General features: G+C 43.2%; 1 protein-coding gene across 4 annotated transcripts in view; it reads right to left on the bottom strand.

The window, feature by feature from the left end:
• LOC311256980 (transcription factor COE3) overlaps positions 1-26,628 on the bottom strand; it is a 155,874-nt gene that overhangs the window by 36,328 nt on the left and 92,918 nt on the right. For 3 of the 4 annotated variants that reach the window (XM_084352400.1, XM_084352402.1, XM_084352403.1), the window contains exons 8-11: positions 20,197-20,278; positions 19,956-20,073; positions 14,516-14,649; positions 13,147-13,273 (exon numbers count right to left, since the gene is read on the bottom strand). In XM_084352400.1, the coding sequence (XP_084208526.1) occupies positions 13,147-13,273; positions 14,516-14,649; positions 19,956-20,073; positions 20,197-20,278 (461 nt within the window). The remainder of the gene's footprint in view (positions 1-13,146; positions 13,274-14,515; positions 14,650-19,955; positions 20,074-20,196; positions 20,279-26,628) is intronic. The other variant, XM_084352401.1, reaches the window with a different exon arrangement.

Here is a 26,628-nt window from a genome sequence, read left to right as displayed (position 1 = left end):
AGAAGTCTTTGCTGTCTGAACCCATTAACAAAACCCTCCTGACCAATCACAGTCCTGTTCCCATGATGACGCCTGGCTTCTTTCACACGGTGGGACCCAAAGCAACTCAAACACAAACCTCCGAGGGGTGAGAGGTCAAATCAGGTCCACGGTGACATCATCAGAGCCTCAGAGTGACACGAGACAGATGAGAAACATCAACGATGTCATCACTGATATAACTCTGACTGTCACTGACAACCAGGCAGGAAGATCGTAATGTTTCTCAGATTTAAGATTGCAGGATGATGCAGGTGAGAATGAAGTCAGGTCAGTTTTATGTAGAATATAATGAACAGAGCGAGGCAGGTTAGTCTACAGACAGGTGAGTTCATGTATAAAGTAAAAATACAGTTTTTGGTTCAGAAGATTTGAAACTTTCATGATTTCGACTCATTTTGACAAAAATGAAAAGATGAAAAAATGAAATACGATAAAAAAAGACCTCACACAGTAAAATATGAAATTATTTAATGACTTTTAAGGCCTGATATTTAAAAAGTGGATTTAAGACATTTTAAGGACCTGCAGACACTCTTAAAATATAAAATATGAATAAATTATAATGTTGACAGTGCTCGTTTAAGAAACAAACGGTCTTTACTCATGTACCTAAAACAGACGTCACCGCCAGATGTTTTAAATAAAAATAAAAGCTTTTAACCACTAAACATCACTGAATGAATCCGACAGTTCATGACGCGCAATTTTTTTAAAAGACGTGGGGTCGAGGTCCTGGATCGTCTCAGACCAGGTGTAAATATGGTCTCCTCAGATCAGGTTGTGATCTCTTCTCTCCTGCAGACTGTGATCACAGCAGACGAGCTGTATGGAGACATCTGATGTTTTAAATCAAGTCTCCAGCTACTTCAGTTGTTTAGCAGAATGGGAGGAGATGATGACTGAGTTTTTGGGTGTACTGCTTTTTTAAGATGCTCAGAATATTTCCCTGACCCGACTGGTGCTCCTTGTGATGTTTATCAACTGTATCCATGAATCTGTTGAATAAATATGATATATATGTTGGAGCTGTGCGTCTCATTGTATTTTTCCTTCCTCGTCCTGTGTCGTGTTTGTCTCCAGGTGAGTCTCACCTGTCTCCTGTCTCTACCTGACAGACTCACAGATGGAGATGAAGCCTCCTCCTCCTCCTCCTCTCTGTGATGCCGGCTCATATCAGATGAGAGTCTGGAGGGAGGATGTTGGATTAGGGGAACATCTCTGCAGGCTCATTACCTCGCTCACATCAGCTCCCACAATTCCACGGGCCTGCATGCTTCAGAGGAGCATGTATACATCCACTAAGCCTCTGTTTACATCCTCCTCCTCACAACTGTTTACATTTATTTATCTCTCGCTATTTTTCATTTGCCGTTCCCACCGCCGCCGGCCTCTCGCGCTCTGAGTGGGAATCTGTTTTTCTACGCCGCTGCTTTGTACATATTTACCAGCCGGAGATGAAATATGCACTTTGGGGGATCCCTGCTCACCTTTACCTTTTTGTTTGCGGTGATGGCCTTGTCGAAGGCGCAGTCATGTCCCAGATGACGCCTGACGCAGATAGACTTTATGTGCAGCAGCTCTGCGTGGCTTCCTCCTGTATTACACTTATCATTTCAAATAGACTCCATATTCCATATGAAACACGCCGCTGAGTGGCGGCTCCCCCGACACACCCGCCGCCGCCGCAGCGCCACAATTTCCCATCTCCCCCGGCTGTTTGATTGATGCAGGTCAGAGCGGCGTTTGGCCTCGCTGCCCGCAGATCGCCGCCGCTGATGATTCCTCACTTCCTCCGGGGGAGGGGAGGCTGACAGATGCACAACACGCTGAGCCTTAAGTGGACGAGCTGATTTGTTTTGCTGCTTGTCAAGTGGCCAACCGGCGTCAGCTGGAGCCGAGTGTTGACACGCAGCCATAACACCCGGGATGAATCCTTTCACCGGCTTATTGATCCGATGTTTTATTCCTCCGACTTTCAATTCATCCGTCAGTCATCAGAGAGGAGGAGGCCCACACAACAACAACGCTGAGGACGATGAGGGACACTACAGCTGATTTATTCTGAACCACAGACCTGACCCTCAAATTAAACAAATATAAAACTGTCTTATCAACGACGACTGCTGCCGTCTGACAACAGATACAGAAGTATCAGCTGCTGAACAGCTTCATTACCTCCACCATCAATAGCTCATCAGTAGCCATTCACTCGTCTTTTTAATTGTTTTGTCATTTTTCAACCTTGTGTTGTTTTCAGACTCAAACCAACAACGTGTCAGTCCGTCTCTCAGGACTGTCTGACTTCCTGTCTGAGGCTGAATCTATAAAAACACCTCACAGTAATCATGTCTCATGTGTCTCCTCCTGCAGGACAAGAGAAAACACATTTTCTAGTATCCCTGCCCACTTTGTCCAATCAGGACAGAGAGATTCATAAAGAGGCGGTCCTGTCTGAGAGCAGGATGCAGCCAAGCGAAGACAAACCACATGAAGAACAGACAAAGAGAGCTGCCTCCAATTAACAGAGTCGTACAGGTGTGGTGATGAAGAGACGAGGGAGGTTTTAACCAACAGACAGGAAGTTAACTAAAACAACAACGACGCTGACAGCAGCTTTAATAACAGACAAACAGCTTATGGGACTTCTGGGTGTTAATTAGCACGTGAACCTTCAAACCCTGACAGTCTGACTGATGTATTGTTATTATCAGCCTATCAGATATTTTTCCTGATATTTGCCGATGAGAGATATTTTGTATTAGTTCACTGATTATTTAGTCAATATAGTTTATTTATAGTTGAAGTGTAAAATGTCCTGCTGTCTTTGTGAAAACACATTTGAGGGAAAAAATATTAAAATAATAAATTAGAATATAAAATGTGTGTGTATCAGGCGATGTGTGAATATCTAGTTAAAATAGAGGACAGGTGTTTGCAGTAAAGATGCACAGTGTCAGGTCTCTGTTAATGAAACTACATGCTTTAATTACTCAACAAATGACACAATATATTAGTTTTAGAACAATATGTGCAAAACACTTCTGAAACTGAACCTACAGAATCAGGAATCTTCATATGGCGCTCAGACTACCTGCACACGAGGCCGCCAAGTCAGAGACCACTGTTCAGGACTGTGTTCAACGTTTGTCAGAGTGAAACCACTGGATGTCTTGGACGTCGAGACATTTTCTAGCCATGTTTGTGGAGACAGAACCAGGTGTTTGGAGACAGAACAGGACTTCTCCCGACACTCACCAGGTGTTTTTTGTCTTTAGTGGAACTGAAGTTGATTCACTGAGCTGAATAAATGTAATGTTCAACCTCTTCTTTAACTCAGAGCTTCTGAAAAACCCCGGAGTGTCTCTGTTCAGAGACGTTACAGATGAAGACAAACTAGTTGATCTGAGAGCAGGATTCAAAGATTTGAGGGAACAAATGATGAGACTCGTCCCTCCTGACAGCTGCCAGGTATTTTCAGAAGTACAGGTAACCTCCTCCTCCTCCTCCTCGCTCTGTAACCCAGATGAACATCTCGCCGCCTGTCGTCCTCGCGGGGACTCGAGTGACAGAAGAACACCCACTCCCCTTCTGCTTCCTCCTCGGAGAGCCGTCGCTGACGCAACCACCTCTGTGATTAGAGCGCACATCCGCCCAGATCCAGCATGTTAATCAGAGAATAATTACCTCCCCCTGATGAGAGGAGGAGAGTGCCTCAAAGAAATAGGCCCCCCACCTGAGAAGTTATTATTTTCTGGAGTCGCGGCCGAAAATGCCCCCGCAGAAACATCTAATTACCCGACATTAGTTCCACAAGTCCCCGTTCCCTAAGTGGAGCGGCGCCGCTGTGCTCTTTGATATAAGAGCTGTGGAGCGTCTCAGCCGAGGGGGGAGGAGCTCCCCCGGCGGAGAACACACTTCTGCTGTCTATTAAAAGACGAGACGAGAGCGAGATCAAAGACGAGGAGAAGGGACCGCTCGTGTTGTTTCATTACCGCCGCGTGATAACCGCCGACGCCTCGTTACACATCAGACGCCGTGTTCAACCTGTCCAACACCTGAGAGACGAGTCCAACCGCCCTGAGGGTCAGGTGAGCCATCAGCAGAGGTCACAGAGGTCACAGAGGTCAGTGGAGGTCCTCTCAGGCTGCCTTACTGCTGGAGCCAGTGATAGAATGTAACTGAGTACATTTATTCAAGTACTTTACAGTTTTGAGGTACTTGTACTTTACATGAGTATTTTCTATTTTCTGTTACTTTGTACTTCCACTTCACTACATCTCAGTGATGGAATGTAAACTAACTACATTTACTCAAGTACTGCACTTATAAACGTATACTTCCACTCCACTACATGTATTTTATAACTTAAGTTACTAGTTACTTTACAGATTACATGCTGCATCAGAGCCAAAGTATCTCATTTTTAAATGAGCAACCACATCAAAGAAAAACACGATGAACAAATGAAGATAAACTTGTAATTTACTTGTACTTAAGCAAAATTAATATCAGATACTTTAAGATTTTTACTTGAGTATTATTCATATGGGTGACTTTGACTTTTGCCAAAGTAATATTTTAACACCTTTACTTTTACTCAAATATCACTGGTAAGTACTTTTTACACCGCTGTGTCAGTCAGCTGATCATCAGATCTGATATTCAGCTTTGTTGTGTTTTTATAAATATAATTTCTAATAAAATAAATCTGGATCTGATATTCTTGAAAATGTGCCACTCTGGCTGAAATAAGACGTCAGATCAGAACATTTAACACCTTTATTGAGCTGAAATCTTCACTGTAGCTGCTAAGCTAACAGTGTTAGCACGAGCTGGACCGCAGGTGTGAATAACGTCTCCTCAGATCAGTCTGTGGTCTCAGCTGACGAGCTGTTTGGAGACAGCTTCTGTTTTTCTGGTTGTTTTGCCGCAGTGAGAAGAAAATGACTGAACTGCTCCTTTAACTACAATTAGCACATTAATAACTGTATTCTGTCAGAGACTGATTTAAATGAGTACAAATGAGGATGAAGAATCAAATTCGTGGCCTATTTTCTATTTATTTGTTTGTTTATTAATTATTTATCCTCTGAGGCCTCGGCCCCTCGTTCACTCGCTGACTCGCTCTTTAAGGCCCGGGCTTCATGGCGGTCGGGGTCGGAGCCGCCTGTCAATCACAGTTTAAAGTTCATGAAATTTCTATGAGCATCGATTGCAGCAGAGGGGAGAGGGGGGAGGAGAGGGGGGAGGAGAGGGGGAGGAGAGGGGGGAGGAGAGGGGGAGGAGAGGCGGAGGAGGGTGTTAGTGACTCCACTGATTGATCGAGTGTCTTACTTTGAATTTCTCTCCTCGCTCGGCCCACTGAGCTGCCGACAGTTTGACATGTTGTGTGAAGCCTCAGCTGCAGGTGTGACGTTTAAATCACAGGTAAAGTTTCTTTAAAACATCTGTCGGTGTTATTCAGAGAGTCAGACAGATGTGAGCTTTCAACACAACGTCCTGCATCCAGAACATGTTTTGACTCATTATTAAGAAGTGAAAGTTGAACTAAAACAAGACTGAAGACGAGAAACACAAAAGGTCAGACACCAAAAAACAGCCTGCAGAGTTATTTATCTATTTATCCTGAAGCAGAAATCATAAATGTATCTTTGCTTTTTTGTTTTTTGTTTCAATCAGTTGCCTGAATGTTCGTGATGTTAAAATAGGTTTATTTAATAAGTCATTTCTAAACTACAAACCTGGAGAGCAAAAAACTACAAGAAACTACAAACCTGAGGAGTCAAAAAACTACCCTAACCCTAACCACAGAAGAAGCAGAATGTTGTGGGCTCTTTGTTTCCTCTCTGAGTCTGTAGGTTCAAACTGATCCGGAGCCAGTTCCACATAATTACCTCCATGTGTTACTGTGACAGTAATTAAACAATAAAAATTCAGAAGTCAATTAGAGAGCGCTGCTTCACATGTGTCGAGAGGGCGAGCGACAACACATAGAGAGAGAGAGAGAGGGAGGGAGGGGGGGAGACCTCCTCCTCCTCCTCCTCCTCCTCTTCTTCTTCTCCTCCAGAAAACTTTACAGCGTCTCAGATTGGAGGTTTAACTTTCGCCTCTCGGTTACATGTTCACAAGACCTTTAGCAGACCCTGATGGAACAATCCGCTAATGCTTTCCACGTGTGTGTTTGTGTGTGGTTGTGTGTGGTTGTGTGTGTGTGTGTGTGTGTGTGTGTGTGTGTGTGTGTGTGCTGATAGGAGCTCAGACCGTCAGGCCGAGCAGGAGAAACGGGTTCAGACTCAGATTTAAAGTTCTGATCTTTGGCCACAATAAAGTTTATGTTATTAATAAATATCTGTAAATATTCTAATATGGAAATGTATCAATGAATAACACTGTTTGTAACTCAAAGTGTGATTATACAGTGATGCAACATGAGACACCAAACTATCAGTATTATTTCAAATCTTTGTTTTTTTCTTTAACATCTTCAGTCCTTCCAATCACTTCAACTGGTGACAAACTACAAACCTGCAGCACCAAACAAACTACAAAAAACTTGCAACTGAAAGAACTAAAAAGCAACAAGAAACTAAAAACCTACTGAGCTCAAATCTACTAAAGACTTGCAACTGAAACAACCAAGAAACTACAAGATAATACAAACCTGCAAAACAATAAAACTGCAAAAAAGTATAAGAAACTACAAACCTGCAGAGCCAAAAAACTACAACAAACTAAAAAACTGCAACGTCAAAAAAACCTACAAAACAGTTTAACATGTTTATGTCATTAAAACTTATCCAAAAGAATGATGGAAATCCCTTCAGCTGGTCACAAAGAGACTGAATGTTGCTTTTTTATAAATAAACATGTAAATAAATGTTGCAGACGACTCATCAGGGACTCGGTGGACCATAAAGTTTGACCTCTGACCTCTCAGTGAAATGGAGGTGGAATGTGAGGAGGAAAAAATTTGGCTTTTTTGTCCACTTTAGAGAAACAATTAGGTTTTAAAGTGGAGAGGAATTTATTTGACCCGTCTCAGAGGGATGTGAACACCCACACTGCAACACTACCGACAATAAAACACACGAAGAAGAGAGACGGCTGCAACTGAAGACAATAATAACAACATGTTTTACACCTGAGGTCATCGGCTCTCTGGTAGCCACAGTTCAGTCCACCTACTGATAAACAGACTTTAAACAGGTGTTGGCTCATAAACTGACCTCTGACCTCAGAGATACATCTGTGTTTTTATGAATATTTCCCTGCAGGAGACAAACGAGCTGATTATGTGCGTCCTGTTCGACTGTAGCTGCAGCTTCATGTGCATCTATTAACATGTTTGACACCCACAGTCCTCCGAGGCCATATTTAAAACCAGACGAGGGAAGTTCACTCAACAAACAGCTTCCAGGTCGACACAAAGACTTTTCTCTCCTGAAGCAGCGAAACTGAATCACTCAAATCACTCAAACCTGTTTAATGAAGTCAAACTTTACTAGAGTTTACAAAAGACTACAAACCTCAGCGGCTGTCAGACGAGGAGACTTTTTAATTTATCGTTCGCTCAAATTTTAAACCAGAGGCTGAACTGTAACGTCGTTACTGGGACAACAGTGATGCGTTCCGGACCGATGGCCAGAAACACACGGGGTCTGAGTTCCATCCGACCCGTAACCACTGAGCAGGAGACGATTTCTAGCTGAGTTTGTGGGTTTTCTCAAACAGAATAAATAGCTCACATATAAAACTGCTCAGCTCGCTCCGTCCTGTTGTAACGAAGATATCTGCTGGGAAAAAATATTCATTCACAGACGAGTTCAGCTGCTGGGTCTGGTCCGGTTGTGTTCTTAGTATGAACTGGGAGAAGTGGACCTGAACCCACCTACACCTCTGTGATGAACTGGAACACAGCACCTGATCACCAGCATCAGTGTTGGACCTCACTGATGTTCTGCTGTCAGAACAGAACAGGGTGTCGCACTCCGGTGTTCGGCTGTCCACATACTTTTGTCCATTTAACACTGAGATGTGGAGATGCAGCAGATCAGATATGAGGTCATCATCATCATCATCATCATCGTTACCTGCCTCACCGCACCTGCTCCCACCTGCAGGAGGAGGAGGAGAAGGAGGAGGAGGGGGGGTTCAGGCATGTTGGGGCCTGACAGAGGAGACCCCCTCGAGGACGACACGCCCCTCCACCTCCACCTCACATCAGTGCATCTTAAACAACGTCTCCATTTTCAGCTTGTTAAATGTGAATATTTTCTGTCCTTTTCTTTGATATCTTGAACAAAACGTCTGAGGACGACACTGATCGACACGTTGTGAACCAGACAACTGATCAATTAATACAGAAAACAACACAAACTGAAGTTAATGATCAGCTGCAGCTGTGAAACAAACAGCTGAGAGGACGACTGAAAGTTTCCGACAGATAAACTCGACTCACATCAATAATCTGCTGCAAACATCATCTCCATATCAGGAATCAATATTTCTGTTTTCCTCAGAAACACTCGTCTTTTATTCATTCATTCTTCCTCCTCCTCCTCCTCCTCCTCCTCCTCCTCTTCCTCCTCCTCCTCCTCCACCTGCTCCTCAGTCTGACTTCATCATCATCCTCTCCCCTCTCCATCTCTCTTCCTCAGAATCTCAGACTTCCATCATCTCAGTTTCTCTCTCCTCCCCCCTCCCTCCCTCCAGTACCCCCTCTCTCTCTCCTCCACCTCCCTCCTCCTCCCCCCTGCTCCCTCTCCAGGGCTGCAGCTCCCCTGGTGCAGCTGCAGGAGGAGGAGGAGGCGTTGGGGGTTGAAATTAATGAGAGGAGCCTGGAGGTATTGACTTTCCTGGGAAAACACAGCTCTCTAAAAATCAGTGGCCGAGCGCCGCAATAACTCAGCACCCATCGATCCCACAACATCACCCCCTCCTCACCTCACCTCACCTCCCCCTCCTCCCCCCAGGCACCATTGATCCGTGCATTACAAGCTCTGAGGCCGGCGGTGTGGACCCAGCAGCACTGCTGAGGAGGGCACCTGCACAAAACTACAAAAAACTACAATATCAAACCTACAGCCCCCACCCCATCCAGAAATCTGCAATACCACAGGTAAAAAAAATACAAAGAACTGCAAACCTGCAGAACCAAAAAATACAAAAAACTACAAACCTGCAGAACCAAAAAATATACAAAAACTACAAACCTGCATTACAAAACAACATTTAAAAGAAGGCACAAAAAAGAAAAAAGAAACTCCCAAAGAAGAAAATCCTCCATCCTCCTGATTCTGTCCCTCAGATTAGTTATTTCTTAGATTTGAGGATGTTTCAACATTCATGTTCTTTATTAGTCGTTCTAAAGTTAAACTCACTGAACTTATTAAAGAAGTTCATTCATTAAAGTGAAGACGAAACGTTTGTACGTTTCCTCGTCTGCAGAGAGGAAAAACTATAAGAGTCAGAACTAAAAGAGTAAAGTATCTCAGATCATTACAGACAAACGAGTCTCAGGTCAGGAGGAGTCAGCCTCCCTCCTCTCTCCTCCTTCCTCCTCTCCTCTCCCTCCTCTCTCCCTCTTCTCCTCCTCCTCCTCTCTCCTCCTTCCTCCTCTCCTCTCTCTCTCCTCCTCTTTTCCCTCTCCCCTCTTCTCTCCCTCCTCTCCTCTCCTCCTTCTCCTCTTCCCCCCTCCCTCCTCCCTCCTCTCCCTCCTCTCCTCTTCCCCCCTCCCTCCTCCCTCCTCTCCTCCCTCCTCCCTCCTCCCTCCTCTCCTCCCTCTTCCCCCCTCCCTCCTCCCTCCTCCCTCCTCTCCTCCCTCCTCCCTCCTCCCTCCTCCTCTCTGCCTTCTTGTGATTCTGCTGAACGTTTCCTAGCGAAGCCAACGGATCAAATCCTGAAGCTTCTTTAAGCCACAGAGAGGAAGAGAGCAGGGAATTCTGGGAAAACACTCGGATCTGACTCCTCGTCACTTCACCTCCAGCTGCACCTCCTCTGTGGAGGCTGAGAGGCCGGGAGGAGTCGAGAGAAACAGAGGAGACAGATGAGATGGAGGAGAAGCAGGAGACGGAGGAGAAGGTTGTTTGTGTTGTGTTGAAAAACCAACCCAGGTCTGAAGTCCTGAACCATTAAAACCTCTTCTACGGTCAAATATCATCGTATACTGTCAACATTAATTATTGAAGCATCAAAACAACCACAGAAAATAATGATATTGTGTTTCGTTCATAGAAAATGAACAAACGCTGGCGTGAAGCTGCCCTGAAGCTCTTTACCTCCGACTGATCAGCAGCAGGAGCACAACAGAGTCAACACGCTTCAACTGACACACCAACTGATCAATTGTCTTTAAAATCTTTGCAAACAACCCATGAAAATCTGTTTCAACACGATATACACTAACATATAAACATAAGCTGCACTTTAAATGACACGTATGACATCATAGATAAGACCAACCGTCACACGGTGGAAAAAAGAACTACAATAAACTAAAGAAACTACAAACCTGCCGAAGAAAAAAGTATAAATCTGCAGAACCAACAGACTCAAAACCTTTTAAAGAACAAAAGTCAAACAATAAAATAAAACTTGTCCTCTAAATAAAGTTTTTTAATAAATTCGGACTGTAACAAACGTCACATCTCTGCGGTCATTAACAGTTCTGGTTCTGATTGGCAGCCATGTTTGTTCCTGGATGCAGTTGATGTGTTTTTCTTTTTCTTCTTCCAGCGAGCAGAAAACTGTGTGAGTTAAACTCCTGAAGGAAATGACATCAGCTCCTCTTCTCCTCTTCAATTATCCGCCGCTCGCCTGTTTAGTATTTAGACGCTCGGCTCATTTCACATTCATGAACAACACACGCTGCTGGCACGATGAACGGCGCTGAGGAAACGCACACACGGACGCCGCGTCCTCGCTCTTAAAACACGGATGTGTAAATCAGATGAACTGGCGATGTGTGCGCACAATATGGCCGCCTCCCTGGCAGGAGGAGCGGGAGGAAGACTTGGGAGAATTACAAGAAACTGTGCGACATTATGATGCAGCCACCTGTCGGGGTTCAGCCTCGCGGCGCCTTCAGGGACACCAGGTTTTGTTGTTTCCTATCAATCAAACTGCAGTCAGATGTTCACGTTCTGCTCTGGATGTGTGTCTGCTGCAGCTGAGGAACAGTTCTACTGTATTTTACATTCCTGCTGACCGTTTTACAGACAGACTGTTCACGTCCTCTTTATTTGTGTCAGAAGAGATTCAGAGTCTCTGGATACATTCAGTCTGGATTTAAGGATCATTTACTGTAACAGTGTTTAAATAAACTGCTCAACATTCACTTCACTAGCTCTTTAAATAAAACTGTTCTCCGCTGTAAAGATGTATTTGTGTAGGTTATTACTACATATCAAATTATTCTATTTTGAAAAGAAACAGCTGTCACATGATTTTATATTGTTATAATCAGCTGTTGTCTCTTCGTTCTAACATTAAAACAACCTTCAGTCTTTATCTTTATTTTTTATTTTTTCCTGTTATTAATCATTATTTTCAGCAGCAGTGTAAAGGTCCATGTGTTCGTCCTGGTTCAGACGTCACACTTGTTTTTTATGTCTTTTTGTCTTTTAAATGCAAGTTTAAAAACATTCTGATGTCTTAACCAGGTGGAAGAAACTGTAACTGCACTGAAGTCTTTTTGAAATTCAAAGATAGGAAACCTTGGCTTGTGTATTTTGGATCGAACCATGACTACTGCGTACCGCTACACCCCTGACTTTTAAACATTGTTCATTATTTTTAGTTGTTGTTAAAATCGGTGGTGTTTTCTTGTTATATAAAGTCTTTATGCCTGTATTAAAAAACTGTATCATGTGTTTTCTTCCTTTAAAGTTTAACCAGGAACGAGTGGTGCAGGTGAGCTACAGCTAACAGTCCTGTATGTTCTGTCTCTGTCAAATAAAATACAAATATTTTTTACAACATTTCTGAGAAAATCAAGTAGCAGAGACTTAAGACATGAAGGTGAAGTAGGATCGTTCAGACTCTGATCTGATCTGTTGGTCGACTTTCTTAATGAAGTGATAGAAAGGAAACGTGTGTAAATGTAAATGAAGTTTTATTCGTCTGTTCTGACTCACTAAATGAAAATCTTCCACAGTTTTCAGGACGTTTGTGTCCTAAAGCTTTTATGTCTTCTACCTGCTGACAGAAGACACTCAGTCAATCCTGAGTGATTTGGACTGAGACATGTCGTCCGGTTCTGTCCTGCATGTTCCTGAGGAGAACACACTCTAAAGCAGATAACAACAGGCTCTATTCACAACACAGCTCCACATCACAGCAGAGCTCGCAGCTCTTGTCAGCTCTATCTGTAAATGGAATCACAGATTAGCATTGCAAAAGGAGGCGGCGGCCGGAGCAGCCATTGTGAGCGTCCGTCTCGTCCCTCCTCGGCCGTCGGAGGAGGCGGCGCCTCCAACAAAGACGAGCAGCGAGAGGAAGGAAGCGGTGATAAACTGGTGTTAAACAGAAAGACCGAACACGCTCGACTCTTTCACGGCCCGACGCAATGACATTTACTTATCGCACTAAACAGCCTTCCATCTGACCTTTCTGCTACTTTGAATGACATCTGGATATTCTGACGGAATAATCGTGGACAGTAGAAGCACCGATTCAAGACGGAGATAAGGAGGAGAACGTGGTCAGACAATGAGCCTGAAGGACGAGCTGCAGAAAAGAAGAGGATGATGGGATTGACACGCGGGGGAAGATGTTTACTTCACTTTCAGCTGGTGAATAACAAACCTGATCCTCCTCGGTGCGACCGGGCCTCAAGTCTAAACACCTTAAACCTTCACTTAAAACTGTTCTCCAGCCACAGAGAGCTTCAGTCCAACGTTATAATCACGTTCCAACTCACAGAACTGGAGATCCTGAAGTTTTCAAAGATGCATTTTGGGTAAATGTGTCTAAATGATGGAGAGGAAATGTAGAATACCTCCATCTGATCTGAAGGTCAGGGTTAAAGAAATCAAACCATCTCCTGAACGCAGTTAAATGGCAGCAGACCCCGAAATGAACAGTCGTGTTCTTTATGGATCTTACCGGTGTAGACGAATCGCCCCGGTGCTCCTTTGCAGAACTGTTTGGATTTGTAGGACAGCGTGACCTCCACGACCCCGGGGATGTGACGAGGGGGAGTCTGGACCCGGATGGCGTGAGGGGTGATCAGCTGGAGGAGGAAACACACGAACACAGATACAATCTGGGTCAAAACACAGTCAGAATGTTCCCATACGGTTCCAAAGCCGGTTCTGTGGTGATGTTCCTGTTATGACTTTAAAGGGATTTTTCATTTGGGTTATTTTATGGTCACATGTTCGGGACATAAGGAGAACGTTCTCATACAGGACGTCCTCTTAATTAAGATGTAAGTTCTGATTCAGTTCTTGTGGGATGAAAACGTTCCCATATGGTTCTCCGTGGGTCATTTAAATGTTCCACTTTGGACGTTTTAAAGGGACAAAAAGTCCCTTGATGACCGTTGATGACATCCATGATCAGAACCTCCAGCTCATTTGGTTCCCAGTCGGTCACGTTACAACATTTTTATTAGAACGATACATTTTATCTGGATTTGCAATTTTTTTGTCACATTTTTTAACATAATTACAGCTTTTTAAAAACTTAAATATATTCATATAAATATGTTTAAAATGTCACTCACACACACACACACACACAGGTGCTAGTTACAGTTATCAGAGTGTGTGATGAAAACCTGCAGCTGTACAGATTTCTTCTCTCAGTAACAAACTTTCTGTGGAAATCAGTCCGACCGTCTTCCTCCAATCTGGGTCAGCGTGCCGGCTGCGTTCAGAGGGATGCTGGGCTTTGGAGTCCGTCTGCTCGCCGCCAGACGACGCTGATCAAAGTGAGGAGCTCCGTCAGCGGCGTGTGATGTGCAGCGAGCAGCGTGTGGAGGTATATGTGTCTGCCTCACGCCCCCTTCCCTCCTTCCCCACCAGGTGTTCTGCTCTTCTGGACCTGCTTCAATATTTCATGGCGTGCCGTATGCGCAGCTCCTCCTGCACCTCAACACGCACTAAATCTACATATTTTTGGGGGCATGCAGACCTGACGGAGCTGCAGGGCTACAGATACAGATGCAGGTGTTTCTGTGTGTGTGTGTGTGTGTGTGTGTGTGTCGATGAAGAAGATGGAGAACAGGTACATCATGTGCAGCTGCTTTCAGAGCACAGACTTTGTGCCAAATATTGTTTTCTGTGAAAATTGCTGCATCTGTTTGATTCACATGATAAATTAAATATTTAAACACAGATTTGACTGTAAAAATTTGAAATTAACTTAATTTTTGGCAACTTTGAACACCAGAGTCAAAGATCACAGACGAGTCAAAGAGCAGATTTTCCTCTTCTAACTAGTATTATCACAGTTTCCTCAGTTTTCTCACCTCGCTCCAGACCAGCATGGTGCCGAAGACGACCTGCAGGCCGTCGAAGAAGTTGTCCCCGATGAGGATGACGGTGGCGCCGCCGGTCGTCCAGCCCTCGCTCGGGCTGATGGCTTTGATGCAGGGCGTGGCTGCTTCGGAAACACAGACGACACAACAGCAGAATGAGTGAAGCTCTTCAACGCACAGCCCAGAAATACAAATACTACAAATGATATCTTCTGAGAAAAGTATCTGGAGTTTAAATCTGACGTTTTCACCTTTAAACAGCCAGAAGTTTCTACTATCACATGCTCGACCTTGTGATAAATGGTTCAGGGTTAGCAGATGTGAAGCTAACAATTTAGCTCTTTGTATGAGGTAATGGCTAAATTTAGCAGACAACAGTTTTATTACCATTTTAGTTTTAGCTTGACTAGCAGTGTGTTTGAGGTTAGCTAACCTTTAAAGTTAGTTACCTTGTTTCAAGTTTCAGTTCAGTTTGTTGATGGCTAACAGTGACAGCTACAACAGTTCGGCTAACTGTTCAGTTGAGCAATGTAAACAGTTTTATTTACAATGGTTAGTGCAGCAGACGTGCTAGGTTTAGCTAGCAGCTAAATTAAGTTCACAGGTTCACAGTTCAGTTAAAACATCTTAGGTTAGCTAACAGTCGAGGATAACAGCGTAAGTGTCAGTTTAGCAGTTGAACTAATATGTTGCTATTAGCTTTTCTTGTTGAAGAAATTTTACAATTTCAGCAAGAAAGCTTGTGAGCCGATCTGATCTGAAGATGGAGAGAAGACTTCTCTACACTGTGGTTAAAGATGACATGATTATTTGTTAATCATCTGATTTTTTAATTCCTCAACACAGTTTAGGAACGAGTGAAGTCTCATCATAGACTCCTGATGTCAGGAAGCTGAGACCTCTGACCTCTAATCACCAGGTCGACGTGACTTCAGAGTTTCACAACAAGACAACTAATCTTTAACAAAGCTGCAGCTGATTATTGAATCAGCTTTCAGTCAGATTTCCCTTCACACAGGACCGATCTCCCAGCAGCACTAATACATGCAAAATGATTGGTTTTTCCACAGAGATCAATAAGAGGCTCCACATAAACAGCGTCTCCGTGATGACTAGACTGCAGCCCGGACAGAGTCGGGTCGAGTCGAGTCAGACAGGCGGACGGACTCAGAGCTGCGAGGAAAACAAGACAAGGCTCCGCAGGTTTACAACCTTTTCCCGGACCGAGAGACGTTTTATTGTGCGGATGATTTGATATTCCAGTCAGAGCGCTGAGCTTCCTTTTGTTTACTATGTGATCTGATCTATAAAGTGTGTTTAGAGACTCTATTAAACATTCCAGCTACAGTTTGTTCTGCTGCGACCAGTTACTGGAAGTAAAGCTCACAGAGAGGAAACTGTGTTTTACATACAGACTATACTCTCAATCAAAGTCCTTTAATATGTATTTATTGTTCTGGTGGTTCCATGTGGCTGAAAGAGACTGAAGGCTCTGATGTGAAGTTTCTGATTCACAGACAGTTTCTGGAGAGCAACACAAAGGTTTTTCATGTGCAGAGGACAGTTTACGTCTTTCTGTTCTCAAAATACTTCTTCAATCCGATCGATATTCTGATTAAACTTTTTTAACATGTGCAAAGTGTTTAATCTCTCTGTGAAGTGTCTTAACTGCGGGAAATATAACAGAAGAAGAAAAAGGTTTTATTTCTGACTTTCTTGACTCCGTCTGTTAGAACAGTTCTCAAGATGGACCCACATCGTGTCCTGGGAACAATCTTTGTGTTTCTGGTTCGGTTGAAAGACTTAACAGCTAAGTCCTGGACTTGTTTTATATGAAGGCCTCCTCAGGATCCGTGTCGCCCCCTCTGGTTACAGCATCAACTTTTGAAAGTCACTCAGAGTTTCCAGATGAAAGAAAAGAAAACCATCGAACCCTTCAGCAGCGGCGGCAGCGGCAGCAGCAGCAGCAGCAGCAGCGGAGGGTCGAGGCTTTTCCCGCTCTGAGGAGTCGATTGTCATCTTCTTATTAATTTCCCCCTTTTGTCACAGCAGTAAACAAACAGTGCGATGGGTCTGGGGGGTGGTGTTGGTGGAGGTGGTGGGGGACTTTCCAATCACATGAATAGAGCACAAAGGCGAGGAGCAGGCGGTGGAAAGTTTTATCGAGGAGACGGGGGGGCTGAGGGTTGGTGACAAAGGCGGGAGCAGATGTTGGGGGTTTTATCAGCTCTGAAAACATCCCAGTCTGGATGAGATGAAAGGCCCCCAGCTTCCCTCTGCGGGCTGAGATACAGGACCGTCTGGTAAACAACGGGCCCCTTTTGGCCCCTGCAGGACACCGTACAGTACTCCTGCACCCTCAGAGCTGAGCGCTGCTGTACATGAATGTTTAAGTGCTGATTTGATAATCTTGTTCAGAGTCTCAAGGTGTGAACACAGGTGCGAGAACAAGAACAGCTCAGCTTGGCGAATGACATATCAGTGTCAAATAGCATTTGTTTTATCCCTTTGGACGTGCCAGACGGGTGGGGACTGCCACGTAAACAGCTCCATAAGAGCGAGGAAAGTTGAAGCAGTCACAGGAGGTCAGCTCACTCACTTTGATCAACGACCTTATCCTGTCGGAAATACCCTCAGTGTGATAAACGCCACCCTGCTGGTGCCGCAAGTAGGTTAAAGCAAGCGAGACGGTTACATCATCCGCTCCTGGAAGAGCCGCCGAACTTTAAAACTAGTCGAGGGAAACTGCAGAGGTAGTCGTCTGGGAGGTGAAGGAGGGAGGACACAGCAGCTTTCTCAAGTCTGACTGCTGGCAAATAGTTTGAGGGTTTGTTTCACTCTGCTGTACGTCCCAGGCGGGTGGGGTTTACCTCAGAAGACTTAATGATGCAGGTAAAGAAGACAGAAGTTTAGTTTGTTTTATTTTCTGTGACCGAAAGTTCCAGCAGATTAAAACAAGCACACGAGCTGCAGCTTCTCTCCTGAACAAGACTCAAACTTTACACTGTAAAGAGTGAGCTGGTTTGAGAGGTGGAAGAGGGATAACGTTTGTTTTATTCTGCTCCATGTTTTGGGGGGGTGGGGGTTGGATTTGGCTAGGAGAGATGACAAGAGTCTGGAAGTTCAGACTAAAGTTTAGGAAAGTGAAAGTCAGTTGAGTCGACTTTATCGTCACTCAGATCTCATCAGATGCCCAGATGTGGTGACCCCACCCGTCTGGTGTTCCAAGTAGGTGAAAACAAGCGAATCAGTGACATCATCTCAAAATGCCTCAAACTTAAAAACAAGTTGAAGGAAACTGCAGAGGTTTAGATGTGAGAGTCTGAGGACACAGCTGCTGGATTAAGGGCTTGTTTTATTCTATTGTACGTCCAGGATGGGTGGAGTCAAAGTAGTAAGCTCCACCCATCTGGCACAGGATAAAACAAGCGAAACAGTTACATCAACTCTCATGGAACGGAGCCAAACTTTTAGTAATCATAAGGTGGACGAGACAGACTGGCTCGCTTAGGGTTGCTTGTTTTACTTTTCTGAATGTGCCAGATGGGCGGAGTTTACCAAAGAGTTTGACGCGATGATTGAAGAGTGTCACATGGACACTGGACATCACAGTTACTTTAGTTTCACTTTCTAGTGATTGACATCCTCCTGAGACGATCTAATGCTTTTATATAATAATCTCCACCCGTCTGGTATTTCGAGGTGGACAAAACAAACAAGGGAGCGTCCAACTTTAAAACGATTTGAGGGGAAACTGCAGAGGACGGTGATTAGGAAAGTGAGACGGGGACGATATGTTGATCTTTTCATGCTCTGAATTGTTTTGCTCTCCTGTAGGTGCCAGATGGGTGGGGCTTCTCCACACAGGGCGAAACAATGAATGCTGGGACATTTAGATGAAGTATATTCAAGTCAATTATGTCCATTTTCTTGTGACCCAAATCTTCTCTGATGCCGTCAGAAAACCCTGGTCCTGGCATGGTTAAGCCCCACCCATCTGGCACTCCAAGTTGGCCGAGTCAAACGAGGGACTTATGTCATTGCTGCTGGAAGCTGCACAGTGAGGCAGGAGGGTTTTATGAGAGTGGGGACAGGGCAAAGAGGTATTAAACTTTACAACTTCAGAGGAAATGTTACCGCGGAGCTCCAGCTCTCAGAGTCGAGTTTCATCGTGTGAAGTTTATACGTGAATGATGCATTTTATTTGGTCGCTGCGGACGGTGGAAGAACGGAGCGTTTGTTCGCCGTCCCCGCCCGGCGGTGCGGGACGTCCAACAGGAACACGGGGCAGGACGGAGACGTGCCAGCAGCTCACAGACCTGCTGTCCCTGTTTCACTCTGCTGCTGTAGTTGGTTTTTGGCTTCTGTCACATTCAACATTTGCCAGTTTTCCTTTGTCTTCTGTCAAAATATGACAAGTTCCTTCCAGTAAAGAGCAGCTGCATCATGTTGAGCTCTGCTTTTAGGTTCATCTTCTTTGCTTCTCCACGATTGTCACAGTGTTTGTTAAAGGGTCACTCTGCTGATTTTCTCACAGACCCTGTTCAGTCCCGCTGTTACCATGGGTCCTGAGTGATCCGATCACAGTGTTCAGCTCTCCGTCAGTTCACAGCTACATTAACCAGCGTCTGAATGACCATAGTGATCTGATGTCACTTCCTGCTCTATATGAAACAAACCCGTCCATCACTGGGACAAACAGACACCATGTTTTTAAACAAAGACAGAAAGAAGTTCATGTAGGACATTTGCTGAATTTACAAGAAGGTCCAAATAATGAAGAATTAGTCAGAAACAGCGTTTCACAAAGTTTATAAAGGTACTCCAACTCAACAACTCACTAAACTGAGACATTTGTTAAGGGAGTCTGGGGACTTTCTCCACGGGGACAAAGAAGTACCCTTTATTGGTTACTGTTTAGTGTATTAGTAAAATGTGACATGTTCAGCATCAATAAAATGTTTCTTCTTTCATAAATGGAGTGTAAATGGTGAAATCAATGTAAACAGTGTGTTCAAACAGCTGCTAAATGTTGGCAGGTAAGACTTTAGCACTTTAGACACAGAAGCAGACAGGCTGGTACAGCCATGCTGCCACAAACTGACACTTTTTACAAGGAGACAAACAACTTCAGGTTTTCATTTAATGCTGAATTTACAAGAAGGAGACAATGACTTAGAGTCTGTCAGAGACAGAGTTTCACAACGGTTATAAAGTTTGTTTGAACTCAACAACTCTTAAAATCACTACATTTGTTAAGGGAGTCTGGTGATAGTGTGGTTACTATTGAAACAGTGTGTTCACAAACCTCTGCTCACACTGGCAGGTTAACAGAGCACAAATATGTCATTGAACCACCTGGAGAGCAGCGCTAATGAAGGACACTCTCCAGGTGCATTATGGGAGATTTAAAGTCTGAGCGACGTCTAACCTTCAGAGGGATCCAGACGTCGGGCGCGGCGGCCATGTTTGGAGTTGTTGTGGACGAACATGTTGTCTGAGACCGCCAGCACGTGACCGTCCACGTTGACTGTAGTGGAAACCACCACCTGAACACACACACACACACACACACACACACACACACACACAGAAACACACACACAAGGGTCACCTACAGCAGCACTTGATGGAGCAGCAGGTGTATCAGGTGTTTCAGGTGCGTCTCTTACCTGGAACCTCCTCATGTCTCGTGGGTTTCCTGCATTTTTCAAACAGTTCTGATTGCACTTGAGGAAGAACTTGAGGAAGAATCTGCAGATAAAATACACACACACAAACACACACAGAGCAGGTTAGTCTCAGGAGGAACGACTGATCCAGGATCAGAGAGAACAGTGCAGGTGAGTGAAGTCGGGCTCAGTTTGAGGCTCATTTTACATCAGGCAGAGTTTCATCAACACAGGTTTTAATCTCTTCATCCAGAGAACATAACTGTGTAGATGTACAGAGATGTGATCCATCAGCTGCTGTAGATACGGAGAGTGAAACTTCAAACTCAACACGTCTTTGTGAGACACATCTATACAGACATCTGTATAACCAGTTAATAAATGTTTTATAAAGATTTGTGTCGTCATAAATCATTAAAAGTAGTTGCACTTATGTCAGCCTGTATCATAAATCATTCATCAAAACCTTATAGATGTTTACAGATACGTCAATTAACACTTTAAAAAGTACTCGTATCACCTCATGGCTGCATTATATCATGTTTAAGTCTGTTATATTCACGTGTCAGCGTAATCCAAGTGTCCAGAGGCCCCGAGACATAATTTACACCCTCGTGAACCCACTTCAGACGGGGCTGCATGATAACTGGATGACTGGATTTAAGATTTTTTTGCGAACTGATCCTTTAAACAAAGGACAGCAGGATCTTTTCATTTTAAAATCAGTTTTCTTCTTATCTCTTCTAAATCTAATTTCTTGTAACTAGATTTATTACTCTGATGTTGTGTGAGATCATTTTCATGTAATTTGACCAATCTTGAAATTCGAAAATGTTTTTATTGTATTTTTTTAGTGATTACGAGGCTAAATTATAATTATGTGATGTAGAGGTAATTATAACAATGTATTCTGTCTCTGTGAACGAGGTGCAGATTGTGATGTAGTAACTTTCTTACTAACTAAATCAGGATGTTTGACCTCTAAAGTTGTGATTTGAAATGCTAACTGCTAATGTAGCATTTTCAGAGCTGAAAATTTAAATGTCCTGTTTTATTTGGGGGATCCCGACGAGCAAGCAGCATTTTTGGGGTGAACTGTTCCTTTAAGCGATACATGTTATGTAAAATGATGTGAAATTTCATGATTTTTTAAATGGACACTGGCCTGAACGGTTGGAGATTTATTAAAATTAAATTAACATCTTTATATGTTAACTGTAAATAACTTCACAGTTTTCTTGTATTCTGTCTGAAGATGTTGTTAATGTAGTTTGATCTCAGTTGTAGTTAGATTCCAGCAGCCTCCTTCAGTCTCTCTGTGGTTGTGTCTCAGTCTCTGGTGTCAGGTCACATATTGTCTCTCGTCTCTCAGCAGCAGATGAAATTATCATTCCGCGGCGGCGTCTTGATAAAGACAGTCGACACTTCCTGCAGACTTATGGCCGCTCATTAGGAACCGCCTTTTGATTTTCCCTCCCGCACGTCCGATCTCTCGCCCGCCGCGCGTTGATTTACGCCGATTTTTACGGCAGCGGAGGAGTATTGATTGGGAATGGATATCAATGAGGACGGGCGGTAATAACCGGCAGCTTTGGAGGAGGACAGTGGGGGGGTCAGAATGGATTGCCACCTTAATGCATTTCCCACTGCCTTGTAATCTGCACACATCCATCTCTCGGACCATCAGCCCCCCCCTCCCATTCTGATGGAGCGCTTCCTTTTTAATTGCCACATTATCACAATAATAATCCGGGCAGTTAACAAGCGGCAAGGTCGCAGACAGACATGTCACATTAACCAGGGGATAACCTCAGCAGAATACCACCACCCATCTCTTCCACCGCCTCCTCCGCCTCAGCAAGGCATGCTGGGAGCGCACAAGGAGGGGGCTGTGGATATTAATGGGGGCTCTGTGAGGTCGGCATCGATTTCCACCTTAATAAGACAGTAACAATATCTTTAAAAACACACAGCGGGGGCTCGGCCCGGTCCACAGTGTCTGTACCGCTTTATCTACAGCGCTGAAGCCTTTACGTCTTTACATTACAGTCATTTACAGTCGTAATGATTTTATTAACGGAGCGTCTGCTGGCTTCTCAACGGTAATCACGCCTTTAATACACTCAGTGTTTTTTTTACATGAGAGGTGATTATAATATACAATATGTAACCATTTGACTTGTCAACATTCAAAATTAAATAAAGTTATATAATAAAGAATGTGAAGAAATAACAGTTTTGACATTATGACGTTTCTGTGCTAGCATGCTAGCTAGCTAGCCTTGGCCCATCATGCTTCAAAGCTTCAAAACACCAACACTCCCCCCACTGCTTTGAGTGCACAGTCTGGACCGCTAGCTGCACAGCTAACTGAGCTACCTTGCTAATGGTGGCTACAGTTAGCAGTTTGTTTGGAGTGTGAATTTGACAGGTGGCTGTTAGCTTGTGAGCTCAGTTAGCCACGCAGCTAGCAGTGGGTGCATGCTAACTGCTAATTTAGCTCTTTAATATAATGTCACATCTCTTCTTTCTTCACATTCTGCTGATAACTTCTGTTAATGTGATATTATGATAATCTGATGTTTTATTTATATTTTGATCTTAAATTCTTACATATTGCACCTTTAACTGAAGATTTAAGTTTAGATATTAAAATTTAAAAATGAATAAGCTCAAAATATTCACCTTAAGATGCCTCCACCATTGTGATAACCCATTAAAACCCTTCTGTATATATTATAATGCATTGATTAAATCACAACTGTGTATCTTAGGTGAAAAATTAAGTTTATTCTAAGGTAAATCACAAAAAAAAACATACAGGTACCTTTAAACTTGGATCTTAAAAGGCTGTTTTAATAACACTGTTGTTAACATTGCTCTGGTCAGTTTAAAGGGCAAATGCTTGTTAAAACAACATGATCACGTATCATTTATAATTTCAACGAAACATTAATTTTTCACCTTAAAATCCCTCAATCATTTACATTAATCTATTAAGACCACTTAATTGAAAAATGAAGCTGATTTTAAGGTAAATATTGTGGGACACCACCGCTTAATCCACACAAAAAAAAATTAAAAGCCCTTTTTAGATTATAATCTGTCAATCCAACTATTATTAACACCTTCACTGAAGTATGAAGATTATTTTAGGGTCCAGTTAAAATGATCAGAAAAGAGTCCAGAAAACCAAATAAATGTTTTTCTACCTGAATCAATAAATGAAAACAATGAGAGTAAACTGACAGATTACAGTTCAATTGATCATGTAGATTTGAGATAAAATATAAAATAAAACGATGTTTTAAATGAGCTGTTTCTAATAAAAACCTGGACTGTCTGTGTGGAGAGAAACGACCGCTTCTTATAATTTGTGTGAACTGACCCTTTAAAGAGACACAGTGAGCAGCAAGGAGGAGTGTGTGTGTGTGTGTGTGTGTGTGTGTGTGTGTGTGTGTGTGTGTGCGTATCGACTGAAAGCTGATCTGCTGCTCTGGAGGCTCTAATGCCCTTTATGGCAGTGAACAGAATAATATGGAGCTCCATTCAGATGATACCGAGTCCTTCAGAGAGCTGATATGGATCAATACGGATTGAATTAAAACGCAGCTGGAGACAAGACCAGAGGCTTGCACACACACACACACACACACACACACACACACACACAGAAGAATACACACAATACACACCTCCTAGGAGCTGCTTAGACCAAATACACAAAGGAATACACACCTCTACACACAAATATACACACACACTGAGACACACAAATACACAAACAATGACACACACAAGGAGCTGCTCAGACACACACAGAAATACACACATACAGACAACAACAAAAGACTGACACACGTATTAACACAGGTTGTTACACACACACACACACACTGGTACACACATTCTGACAACAATACACACTCACCCCAAGTACACACATGTACACACAATAACAATACAGAGGGAGACACACACACAACAACACACAGAAAAAACTGCAACACATATACAAAAAATCAGTCATTAACACACACACACACACACGCACACACTGACAACAACACACAGAAAAAACTGCAACACATATACAAAAAATCAGTCATTAACGCACAACACATACACACACTGACTCACACAAGACAGACAAAAGCCTCCGTGTGTGTGTGTGTGTGTGTGTGTGTGTGTGTATGTGAGAGAGAGTGTGTGTGTGTGTTGAGTATACTGTATTTGTGTGTTTTCAGTCTCAGGTCACTTCCTGTATTCTCTGTGACATCACACAGTGACACCACAACAACGCCAACATTATGTCACAGCACGGGTGGAATGTAACCAAGTATATTTACACAAGTACTGGACTTAAGTGTGATTTCGAGGTACTTCTGAGATACTCCATTACATTTAGTTATTCAGAAAATTAAAACTAAACTAAATAAACTCATAAATGATGATATTATATTGTTTTAGGTTAAAACGAGCTCCATCTTCACCTACTGCAACATCAACGTGATGAACACGTGAAGGCATCAATAATCAGATTTCAGTCATAAAATAAATGTTATTCTGAAATGAAACCTCGGGATGAAACCAACATGATCACTGATCCTTTATCACATCACACATGAAACATCTAACAAAATAATCACATTATGAGTTTGTTCCACATCGATCAGCCTTAATTCAGCCTCTGACTAAACTCTGAACTCACCACAACTCAAGTTTTCTCTCTATGTTCACGAAACTGATTCATACACATGTTCGTCTCTGACACACATCTGTGCCTCCACTCATGTCGCTCCTTTACATTTGTCTGCAGGTAAATCACACCTGTAGTTAACTTCACGTCCTCTGAACACAACTGTAGTCTCTCAGTCTGAGGGGGAAGCAGGAGGACAACTAAGAGTGAAATGTTGTTTCCTGACCACAACAAGACCGTCACAGTTTGATCCACTGTGCTGCCACATATTTAAAAATCTGATTCATCTTCTCTGACCACAGAAAAATGACTCCAGACAGCAGCCAGAGATATATCTGAGTGTCCACCATGACAGCAGGAGGAGAGAAGAGGAGGAGGAGGAGGAGGAGGAGGAGGAGGTGTAGGAGCTCCTGCCTCCTGATTGAAAACTTGATGAATAATGAAGCTGAACGTAAAGCCGGAGCTCCGTCATTAGATCAGCCTGCTTCTCCTCCTCATCCTTCTTCTTTTTCTTCTTCTTCTTCTGTGGCTGTTTAAAAGGAGGTGAAGATAATGAGAGAGACGGAGTCTGCTGGTGTAAGCTGTCACCTCATTACACCACCCGACAATCAATTACAGGAGGATGGAGAGGGGAGAGTGATGCAGCTCTGAAAGCACTGCTGCTCTGGAGTCAAACAGCACCGGCCTCATACACTCTGTTGGATCAGAAATAAAGTCTCTGAGCTGGGCCCAGTCAACACCTCTGGAGGGAGCGTCCACATACTTTTGGACTTGTGCAAAAATATACTCATTTACAGTCATTTATGGTCAGATTGATTCTGGAGGTTGAATATTGGAAAACAACTCTCAGGTTCAGTGATACCAGGTTCATGTTCAGATGTTTTGTTCATAAAAAAAAAGGAGCTCATTATCATGATGTCCTGTCGGGGGATGTTAGGTGTGTCACAGTTTCCTAAATCCTCGATTTAATTTGACTTTTGACCTATAAATGTGTCACATATCACATGGGGATCAGTAAAGATCAGCAGATCGTTGGTTTTATGTCCTGATAAACTCTTCTTAACAAAGATATCTTACAACAACAGTTTGACTTTATCCTGCTGTCTTTTTGACAAGTTCAAATAATATTCACCAAATATAAAATATCGAACAGACTTCAGTGATTCAACAATAAATTACAAAAGAGAGAAATTCAGTTTGTCACAAAGTGCAGTTTCTCTAATCTGTCCAGAGTGAAGCCTCTTCACAAACAAATCAATAAAGGATCTTTGGCAATGTTATCAGTTTTTCCTCCATCGAGTGAACCCTCTTCTCAAAGATATCAATAAAGGATCTCTGAAAAAGAAAATAATCCAACATGTCCGACGCTGTCAGAGTTTCCTCCATCACACAGGAGAAGTGACACTGCAGGCTAAGGCTAAGCTAGCTAGAATCAACAGTACTACTTTTCATTTCACTGATTGAAATTAAAAGCTCATTTCGATGTACTTTTATTTTTGAAACAAAATTGTGCCGTTAAAAAAACTACAACACATTTCCTTTAAAACATATTTACTGTTGCGCATTAGAACATCACACGTGATTTATAGAAGACGGAGTTTCTCTGGAACACTACGAATAAAAGCTGATCATAAAAGCCTTCATGGAGGATTTACTGTAGGACGGAGCTTCAGTGAGGAGAAACAGCTGCACGAGGAGACTGTTGGTTGTAAATCTGTAAATACAGTTTAAAA

Source organism: Pagrus pagrus (genome assembly GCF_965226575.1).
Source record: "Pagrus pagrus genome assembly, chromosome: 5".
In the NCBI taxonomy this organism is placed as follows: Eukaryota; Metazoa; Chordata; class Actinopteri; order Spariformes; family Sparidae; genus Pagrus; species Pagrus pagrus.
The sequence above is the reverse complement of the archived record's forward strand: the minus strand, read 5'-3'. Positions and strand labels throughout refer to the sequence as shown.